The 10981-nt window shown below is 37.6% G+C and overlaps 1 protein-coding gene and 1 long non-coding RNA gene across 2 annotated transcripts; both read left to right on the forward strand.

The window, feature by feature from the left end:
- Nucleotides 1-2692: 2692 nt before the first annotated feature.
- LOC127161400 (adhesion G protein-coupled receptor E1-like) lies at nucleotides 2693-8617 on the forward strand. The gene is made up of 6 exons (XM_051104194.1): nucleotides 2693-2869; nucleotides 5922-5993; nucleotides 6154-6297; nucleotides 6380-6508; nucleotides 8357-8409; nucleotides 8564-8617. The coding sequence occupies exons 1-6, from the start codon at nucleotides 2827-2829 to the stop codon at nucleotides 8615-8617; spliced, it is 495 nt and encodes a 164-aa protein (XP_050960151.1). The 5' UTR covers nucleotides 2693-2826.
- Nucleotides 8618-8789: 172 nt separating this feature from the next.
- On the forward strand, nucleotides 8790-10677 carry LOC127156116 (uncharacterized). Its single transcript, XR_007825683.1, has 3 exons — nucleotides 8790-8921; nucleotides 10150-10278; nucleotides 10378-10677. It is a non-coding gene; the product is annotated as an uncharacterized LOC127156116 (long non-coding RNA).
- The last annotated feature ends 304 nt before the right edge of the window (nucleotides 10678-10981 follow it).

A 10981-nucleotide genomic window follows, 5' to 3' on the forward strand; every position in this document is an offset into this window, starting at 1 on the left:
AAAGATTTAAACACATAAATAAAAATATGAACACTGGGCAGTAGCAGCAGCTCAGTCTGTTCGGTGAGAGAATTTACTGAACCAGTTATGTGGAGCAAGCATCTCAATAATTCACTGTTGACCGACACATGGGAAATGAGTTCATGACGGTTCCACTGGGTCAGAGTAATAACCTTAATGTTTGGTCACTTCCTGTCCAAAGGGTATGTCAACATCATCTTTATCTCTCTCTCTTTCTGTCTCTTGGCTTAGTTCTTTGCTCCGCTTCTGATGTGAGTTTCTCCGCCCACTGAATTAGAAGCCCCGTCCCTCACATGCGATATTGGCAGCGCATTCTGCTGATATGTGCATTCATTTGTTCACTGCACACCATTAAAATATGAAATGCCTTGCACTGATTATATGTTTTTTCCCTCTCTTAAAGACACACTCAAAGAAGCACTCTATTAAACTGCTGGAAAGGAAACATCTGCTCAATTGAAATTGCACCCCCTCACTTTTCCAAAAGAAATAAAGACAAAGAAATGACTGCAGCGTGGGCCGAGCGCTTAACTTTTATTCTCTCCAAGCCTTTTAGCTTTTATTGGCAAACGTAAATACTGCATTAGTCTATTAAGAAACAGTTATTCTACTCACATAAACTTGTGTAACTCTAAACAAGGACATGCCACTTTTAACAGTTTAATTGATATATAAATCTAAATATACTGACCCAAATCCTGCTCCTAAAAATGTTATGCACTTCCAGGACATTTAACTAGAGCACACATACCATACAAATGACTAAAACGTCTCCTCTGTTCACCAAGGCTGTATTTATTTGATAACAGAAATACAGTAAAAACAGTAAAATTATCAATGCTAAAAACAGTATTTTTATGAAAACTGAGATACTTTTTCTTTTTCCAGGCTTCTTTGATAAATAGATAGCTCAAAATAACAGCATTTCTTTCACGTGGAAATCTTTTGCAGTGTTATTTTTGATCAATTTAATGTGTCTTTTCTTAATAAAATGTTTAATTTCTTTTAAAAAAATCTTACTGACCCCAGACTGTTGACCGGTAGTAGCCCACGTTTATGTTGGCAGACGTGAGAGGAACTGGAACTATGATTATTTTTCACTGTGTCTGAGCAGGAAGTGACCAATATTGTGATTTGTTAGCGTTTCCTAAGGAATAGGTGGAGTGACTTCGGTTTCCACCTGGAACAAACTAATAGTCACACAATAAACACAAGAGCCATTAAAAAAAATCAACTCATTGACACCTGTGAGCAGCTTCAATAACCGTCCCATCTGTTTTTTCGTGTTGTTTTAATCCGTTTCTTAAACTAAACACAGCACGGGAAAGTTACAGTGACTGTTTTAAGCTCATGAATGTTTAATCAGGCAAAAACGGTTTTGTATATAAAAACTTGCGTGTTGCTAAGCAACTCTTCGTAACATTCTAGTCAAATGTCTCACACTTTACAGCACTAATGCTGCAGTCCCTCTAGCAATGTTGGCAACGTGTCACATGATTAATCAACTGTGCATTACCATGGTTACCGTTTCTGCTCAAACAGACAAAAAGAGAGGAAGTAAAGGTGGCTTTGATGTGTCAGTGTCATTCATACACTTGAACAAAACCACACATGGGGCCAAAAGAGCTGCAAGCAACAACAGGAATAAACTCTTATGTAAACAGACAGCATACAAAGCAACAAACTGAAATGGAAAGTTCATACAAAACACAGACCCCAAACCACAGCGGCTTCAAGAGACACAAACCACAAATCATATGATATTATATATGTATTTTTCTGTGTGTGTGTGTTCATGTCAAAAGCAACGTCATCAATCACAAGAGGATTATACATCCAGATGAGCTGATAAAAATACATTCTAGGAGCATTTCACTAACATTCCCATTTGAAAACATTTCTGAATGTGAGTTTAAGGGAACTTTGCATTGTATCATTTAGCAAACATTATGGGAACGTTACATTTGAATGTTCTCTTGACATTCTAAAAAACAAGAAGTAACATTTCAAAAGATGTTACATGAACATCTAACCGTATGAATGTCATTCAGATTGTGTTTTGAGAACATTTTAAAAACAAAATAACTTTAAACATTCTATTAACGTCACGGGAGAAACATTTGTTCATAGCTTTGAGTGAACCTTCTCTGTTAGCTGGGAAGACACTCATGTGAGAGAAACAGAAGCGAAACACAGACGCTGATCTATTCAAATGCTGCATGTTTCAGGTCCACATCGGAATGGCCTAAGCACATTTAGTTCACATATAAAAGAAGTTTCTGAGAAAATGGTAATTGCACTTTAATTCCACCATTACCTGTAATGAGGTTTGACATAAGTTCTTCTGTGTTTTCTGCCTAAAAAGGTTTTGTAGGTGGAAGTGAAGAATGTTTTGTTGACGTTTTTAGACTTTGACTCAATATGGAAGAATCACTTTATAAATATGACTCTCTCTGTTCTTTTCTTTTTTTTTACTTCAAGCTTTTACAGCTGCTTTAAACTTTGTCTTGACAATTTTTTTTTTATCTAGTTCATTAATATAACCGTAAATAGCTCATATTCTCACTTTGACCTGTCACCCACATCAAAAGTAGGTTTGAAACATCCTGCATCTCAGGATGTGTGATCAGCAGCACAATATCTGTCTATTAGACCCCAGTAAACCCGGAAACTAAAACAAAGGACGAGAAGTAAGAGTTAAAAAGAAACTTACTGGATAAATTACAACAAAAATAAAGATTTCTTCTGGAAGTTCATATATAAGAAACCAAAGCATCAACAGACAGGAATCTCACAGCAGTTATAATGTTTCCTAACATGCAGCTTAAGCGGACACTTTTTCTTTTTGGTGAGTAGATGCTTCATTCTCTTCATGTGCATGTTTGAATATTGCCAAGTTACAAATAATACTGTGTGCAGCCAATAATCATAATGTTTTGTGTAATGTAAATTATAAACTTGGCAGAGCTCGGTTCTGATTGGTTTTCTGCCAATGTCTTCTGCCAACTGGAATCCCTGGTGAAAAAAAACGCTTATGCTGGTAGCTATGTTTTGATGCTGGTTTAAGCTGGTCCTTTGCTGGTTTAACCAGCAAAGGACCAGCTTAAACCAGCATCAAAACCTACCTAACCAGCATCCCAGCATCAAAACATGCCTACCAGCATATGCTGTTTTTTTCACCAGGGGCTACAACCCTTACCTTTATAATTCACTTCCATTGCACTCACAAGGCAACTAGTTGTTTCATCTGTCACAATTGCTACATCCCAGTGTGCCTTCTTACACTACGCCCTTGAAGTATGTTCTCTTTTAGTGAAGAAAAAGCACACACTTTTGAGTGTGTAGTGGAAGAGTAGGCAAGCTTTGGGACATAATATCACGTCACACAACTGCGTCTTTAACGGACGCTCTGTTGCATCGATCCAATCCCCCGTCACTGTAAATTAATCTGCCAGTTGCTTTCATGTCGAAAACTACTCATACCGTCTGCATAATGACACATTTAAAAGTTTACGACCAAAAAGATGTTTATAAAAGTTCACATTGCTGTTGCAGATAAAATATAACACAGAAGTTCTGTAAAGTTAACCTAGACGCTTTTACATCTGCCACAAACGTGGTTAGAGGATGACTGCCTCTGTGTTCTGCCTTCATCATCTTCATCTTCTGGCATCTCAAACTAACTAGCCGAATACCAGTCTGTGAGATTTGCCACTTGAAGTTGAGGGAGGATTTGAAAATGCAGCAATGAAGTCAAACTCCCCTGACTCTCGCAGTGTTTGCTGTCCTTATTGCAGTTAGATGAAGCCTATAACCCCCCCCCCCCCCACCCCAAAAAAAAAAAAAAAAACTGGTGTGGCCCAAAAGGACTATTTCAAGTCAAACAAATAACTTGAAATCACTGATATGTCAACTACGCCACCTAGAGCCTATTACCCCAGGAACTTAGGTTAGATTTTCTCCAAAGGACACACTAGTTTGTTATTGGAAAAGAAATGGTCAGTCAAATAAAATCAAGAGATACTGTAATAAAAATACACATTCTCTCAATAAAGCATCCAACTCCCCACACTTATAACACTACAAGTGTACACAGCTTGTAATAACAGAAAAAGGAGAGGAGAAAACAACAACATAAGTTGGAGTACATCTGAGCCCAACACAAATGGCAACAATAAACAACAAAAACAAAAATGTGTTTAACAAACTATATCACACAATGCAGGGCTGAGGGGCAGCTGCTTCAGGCAACCCTGCCAAAAAGAGTCAACCCTCAAAAAGACTGAATCCCACACCCAATACTCACACCCAGCCACACCAGTGAGACACTGCACTCAGGTGACAGGACGCTCCCACTACCACAGCACCGGGAAACCCACACAAGTGGCCCTCAGCTCCTGCATAGAAACACAAGTCAGAAGTCAAAAGTCAAGACAAGTCAAAGAAGTCAAAAGACAAGTCAAAAACAAAATAAAACACACAAAAAAAGGGCAAATACAAGTATTTCAAGACCAATTAACAACAAATATTCCTAACAGAAAAAAAAAAAAAAAACACAATCCAGCACAAATGGCTCCAATAAACTTGCACAGAATTAACAAGAAAAACAAATTATGCAAAATTGATCAGATAAACAAACAGCTCAGAATGGAAATAAACCAGACTTTAATTTCAAAAAAGGCAAAAGAAAAGAAAATTGATTCTTCCAAACACATTGGCAATGACACAGCAGAACAAAGCAATTGTTTAGGCTCAACAATATAAGCCAACACAATTATAGGAGTAACGGACAACACTCAAACATATCAGGAGCAGCGAAGCACAGGAAAGATGAAAAACAACAGGGTGAAACAACAGCACAGCCCAGACCACTACACTGGGTATACATGCAAAGTGAAATTAAAGCCACTTCATTCTTGAACCGGATAATATTGGGTTTCGTTTCAGAAGATTTAATATTAAAAAATGTATATATGACTTGTGTCCATGTAATTTTTCCCAGTGCTGCGTTAAGTTGAACATAGTCTCGCGTAGCCAGACCTTCAGACTGACGGCTGAAGGTCTGGAATTCATAGCAGCTTTCTTTGGCCAAGGCCCGCCCATAAGGCCGTTTGACCGACATGTCAAACAACCAATCACAGTTTGTTTTGTTCAGCGTCACGTTTCGGGGCGTGGAAATGTCCCCACAACAACAGACCGGCATGCAACAAGTCAGTCAGCATAGAAAATCAAAGAAGGAGAAGAAAACAAGCAGTACGTCATTGATCTGTTCGTGCACGTATAACAACAATGGCGTCTGCATTATATCTCTTTTTGTCTCCACTAAGTGCCTCAAACAAAACTCCTGGACATCTCTTAAAGAGTCTATGCCGTGAACCTCGCATACTTTTGAGAATCCTACGTTTAGCTGATCTTGATAAATGCTCATTGTCACTCATGTAAACACGACAGTTTTTCTTCTGCAATCACACGTCTGCGCTTTGTTTCCCGGCGGACCGAAAATAAACGCGACACTCGCGTCCCCCGGAAATCCAATAAAATTCAACCAATCAGATGACGACTTCGACATTCCTGAAGTGTTTCCAGTTAAGTGGACCATATGCATCAGACGTTTAGCCAACGTTCCGTGGGCGTGACGTCTGAGGCTGAGACTAAGTTGAACACATCTTTTGGTTTCCTCTTTATAGTACCTATATAGACTTGTAGTCCACCTAAATTTGCAGTCCTAAACAAGCAAATTATAGCCACTACCATTCCTACCTCTACCCCATTACACAAAGACTCAACAGCTCGGGAATACCCACTGTAAGGTTCATGCTGAATGAAATGTAAATAGTGTGTGTAGCTCTGCATAATATATGGATCATGATAAACTGTTTTATGCAGACATTTCTCAACAGGTCTGTTCCTGTGGTCTAGTGAATCTCTCAGATGCAACATTGGATTCAGTCAAAGGAACAACAGCTGTGTTGGTAATGAGCACTTTGTCTGTTTTAATGCAATATGTTTCTGTTGTAACACATGGTTAATGGTTTGTACGTCACTCAGATGAGAGAATTTGTGTAACTGTAGCTCTAATCTGTATAGCTTGTTTCCTTCCTGATTGCACTCGTGTGTCTGTCTCTCTTACAGATACAAATGAGTGTTTGATGGTTCCGGGTGTGTGTGGCAATCACTCTCAGTGTTTCAACACAAATGGAGGTTACTACTGCACCTGTAATGCAGGATTTCGGTCAACAACACCCAATTTCACAGCAACAACGGGAGAGTGTAGGGGTACGAGAGAGGATAATGTGACATAAGAGTGCACTACTATGATTTAAATTCCATAACTAATATCAGCTGCTTCCCCCAACAGACCTCAATGAGTGTTTTGAGAAAACACATGAATGCCCTGGTAGTAAGGTGTGTAAAAACACCATTGGCTCTTATGAGTGCTCCTGTCCACTTGGATATCATGAAACAAGAACAGACTCAGAATGTGAAGGCGAGTGTCCTCAAACATACTGCTTTTCATTTTTATTTACAGACAAAAGACATTTTCTGTCCTTCATTGAAATTATTGGGGCGTTTTTCTAAGTTTTTTTTTATAACCATCCAAGATCCATGTAAAATATTTAGCATATTTAGTATATAATTTAACAGAGCATTTCAATGGTACTTTAAAACATTTCATTTTTGCTAAATGTGTAAAAATGTCCTATAGAACATCAGATATGATTTCTGGTTCAGTTGTCACATTGGAAATGATTCAGTTCGAGTTGCATTGTGACATACTGAGTCTTATGCTGTGAACTCTGGTGTTTGCTACAAATTTTGACAAATGTATTAGATTATATGGGTCTCCCATACAAAAAGAAACTTTGTATACTGTGCACAGTAAACAAACTACAGAAATAATATGATCAGTAATGGCATTCTGAGCCAGAAACAAACTTAAACGGGTCATCGGATGCCCATTTTCCACAAGTTGTTATGATTCTTTAGGGTCTTAATGAAAAGTCTCTAATATACTTTGGTTAAAAATTCTCATTGGTTGTGTAAAACACCCTTTTTACCTTGCCAAAACCAGCTCTGCAAAAATCATCTCATTCTGGTCGAGGCTGCTTTAAATGCAAATGAGCTCTGCTCGCCCCGCCCCTCTCTTCTCTCTGTGGAGTGACTGTTTACTTTAGCCGCTAAACTTGCTAACTAGCATTTTATTAGGAAAGGCGCATTCCCTTCACAAACAAATGTAATCCACTGCATCTTCAGCGGCTCAGATGTCGGGAGTAAATGGCGATCACTATGTTCATTATTACATCCAGCAACACAACACCTCAATCGGAGATATTCTTGTCTAATTTACATCCCTGCTCCAAAGAGGTCGGACTGTTACAGCTGATCTGAGGTAAAACACTCATGTCGATCAACTATGGTGGGAGTGAACTCTGTCATGTGACGCCACAACGACAGGCATCTGAGAACGGCTCGATTTGAAAAAGGGAATATTATTTTTACAGATTAATTAAAAAACCACTGCATGGATTTTTATCATTATAGGGTAGATGTGTACATACACTGACAACAAACATTAATGTTCAAACAACATGAAAAAGTGAACTTAGCATCCGATGACCCCTTTAAAACGTGACAGAACATTACATGATTCATGATCATCTCACTATATTTTGTTTATAAATGAAACACATGTCTGTGTGTGTGTACAAATGTGTATAATGACATGGGTACTACAACGTAAACATGGTTTATGAGGACACTTCCTGTGTCCCCGTAAAACAAAAGGCTTAAAAAACATACTAAACAGTGTTTTATGAAATTCAAAAAGTGTGCACAGTCTCCTGTGAGGGCTAGGTTTAGGTATAGGGTAGGTGTAGGGCGATAGAAAATACGGTTTGTACAGTATAAAAACCATTACGCCTATGGAGAGTCCCCGTAAACCACAAATGCAAGAATGTGTGTGTGTGTGTGTGTGTCAGCTGCAGATGTGGATGAGTTGTCCTTAGTGTGTGGAGTTCACAGCAGCTGCATTAACACACATGGCAGTTTCCACTGCATCTGTTCTCCAGGGTTTTTAATTTAAACTTGTGTCCGTAATAATTTTATTGCATTTAGAGTTGTGCCTGACTGACAACACCCTTCAGCTGTGGCTACATTCATAATATATTGCTTAATTAAAGCATTTAACGCATAATTTGGCCTGACATTCATCCGGTCATTTGGTCTAAATCCATCCATCCATCTGAGCTCTTCATTTATAAATGTATACACATATAATAATTATACAGATCTTATGTTTTTCTTTTTCTTCATCAGTTCTGTTTCTGGTGTCTAGTGAATCTAATAAATGTAGCATTGGATTTGCAAGAAGAAACAGTATCTGTATTGGTAATACAGAACACTTTATTTCTTTTAATACAATATGTTTATGTCATAACACAGCGTTAATGGTCTGTATGTCATTCAAATGAGGAAATTTGTGCAACTGTAGTTCTCATCTAACTTTGTAATGATGTTTCCTTCCTGATTGTCTCTCTCACAGATGAGAATGAGTGTGCGACGCAGAGTCCGTGTGGAGATCACGCTCAGTGTGTAAACACACATGGAAGTTACTACTGCATCTGCAATGAAGGATTTCAATCAACACCACACAATTTCACCCAAACAACGGGACAGTGCTCAGGTAAGAGAGAGTATTATGAGATAAAAGACTCCACTACGGTTTTAAATACTGTAGTTAATGCAAACTGCTTTCGCCTATGATATCACAGATATCAATGAGTGTTTTGAGGAAACATTCAAATGCTCAGGTAATATGAAGTGTATAAACACCATCGGCTCATTCGAGTGCATCTGTCCACCTGGATATCATGTATCAAGAACAGACTCAGGATGTGAAGGTGAGCAGCTTCACTCATAGTGCTTTTCACTGACTTTTAATCAAACAAAAGAACATCATTACAGTTGGTGTCAGAAAGGACCTTTTTCACTAAAGGTCAATTCCAGAAAAAAAAAAATATATATATATATATATTTATATATATATTTACCTTTATGGGGTATTTATCATGTCAGCTAGTTAAAATGGCGTTCAAACCTATTACTAAACAGGCCTAAAATGTATGTTTATTAGATAACAGGTAAAAACTTTTTCTTGGCTTTTTTCTCCAAAGCCTTGGTGCTTTTCTGACCCTGATTATAACCATCTGTTAGATCAGGTCTCCACGCCAGACAATCAGGATCCAGCCCCAGACACCAGATCCTGTCAGAAATATATCAGTCTTTCGGTAACAGGACAACTAGTCAGCAAGCTGTAGTTACCCCAACCCCACTAACAAGCAGGTTTCTGTCAGTTATGAAGTTGATCGATGGAAGCCAGAAAAGAGCAGAAGCAGGAGACGAAGTGATGATGGTAAAAAAGTATAACAGAATTTATTGAACAGTTTTAGTTGCGTATGTTTCAATGTTCAAACTTCGTCTGAGGAGTACAGCTCAAAGAACAATGATATATCAAACGGATTCAACATCCCATAAACCTTGAATTTCCATAAACATCCCCGTTATCTATTTCTTAGACCAAACAATTCATGAAACCCCACAATCATGGAACTGAACAATAATGAAAATGCATAAGCAAGGAAAATAATAAGAAATATAAAATATAAAAACATATAAATTAATAATATAAATGAACAATATATATGAGTAAATGAATAAATGATAAATACTTAAATAATCAAATAAATAAATATGAATTATGTGAATGATTAATGATTATAAAATGATTATTAAATGATTATGTAAATAAATGATTATAAATGAAATTAAAAACAAACATACAATTTAAACACAACACAATAATTTGCATGTAAGGATCTAAGGATCCTTCACATCCAAGATTCATGTGATGCAGTTAGTGTTTTTAAGTTCACAAAATCAGTTCCTGCATTAACACACATGGCAGTTTCCACTGCAGCTGTTCTCCAGGGTTTTTCACACATGAGAATGGCACCTATGGAGGTGAGCGGCTGTGTCCCACTGCTGTTAACGCTGCTAAAGAACATCTTCCCATAAGGTAGATTATTTAAGAAGACATTAACAGCACTGACAGTCTTCTCTCTCTCACAGACATTAATGAGTGTTCAGATCCAGATGTTTGCGGCACAAACGCTGACTGCAGAAATCATCCAGGCAGCTATAGCTGCAAATGTCACCAGGGTTACAGTAACTACAGCCACAGCCAGTCCAAATGCATCAGTGAGTATTTCATGCATGCTCGCATTATGAGTTACACTGCTGTATTACTGCCAATAAATATTATTCAATATATTGATTATATTTTGGTTTTGTGCGCAGAGATAGTGCATTTCTGTCTAGCTAATGAGTAAGAGTCCATGATGCCCATTTTCCCAGGATTCTGAAGAAGAGATGAGCTGTGATCATATGATGTTTGAATGTTTCCTCTTTTTTCTTCTCAGATATAATTCTGAAAGTATTACGCATTTTGTTTTGTAGTTGTTCATGAAAACAGAAGGTGTTAAACTCTGTTCATTTAATTTATAATGTGCTTTTTTGCTATGAAACATCTTACAATATATTGCCAAAGCATGTTTACAGTGAATCTTGAACAGATGAGTACAAATTATGAAAATCAAATAAAAAGAAAGTGAAACAAACACGTCTCTGTTTCAATAATTTTTTTTTTGTAAGATTGGAAATGCTAAGCCAATATAGTGTTTAAGACAAAGTGTGTTTGTTAGTGGACGATGTTGATAGTGTGTGATGAACTGACTTCATGCATCAACTAAAAATCAACAACACTTCAGCTGATGCTTCCAAGTCATCCGGCTTTACATACCATTTCATGAGTGTGTTTAGTCTGTTTCTCTTCCTCACATACACACACACACACGCACACAAGCTGGTGCGAGTGAGTTAACAATTATTTTAAATGAGTTGA

Source organism: Labeo rohita, chromosome 1 (genome assembly GCF_022985175.1).
Source record: "Labeo rohita strain BAU-BD-2019 chromosome 1, IGBB_LRoh.1.0, whole genome shotgun sequence".
In the NCBI taxonomy this organism is placed as follows: Eukaryota; Metazoa; Chordata; class Actinopteri; order Cypriniformes; family Cyprinidae; genus Labeo; species Labeo rohita.

What these genes read in the sequence shown, in the direction of transcription:
- LOC127161400 (XM_051104194.1), top strand. Translation starts at nt 2,827, where the DNA reads ATGTTTCCTAACATGCAGCTTAAGCGGACACTTTTTCTTTTTG. An exon ending in GCGGACACTTTTTCTTTTTG is followed by an intron (nt 2,870 to 5,921) that starts GTGAGTAGATGC and finishes ATTTCTCAACAG; the next exon opens with GTCTGTTCCTGTGGTCTAGT. An exon ending in AACAACGGGAGAGTGTAGGG is followed by an intron (nt 6,298 to 6,379) that starts GTACGAGAGAGG and finishes TTCCCCCAACAG; the next exon opens with ACCTCAATGAGTGTTTTGAG.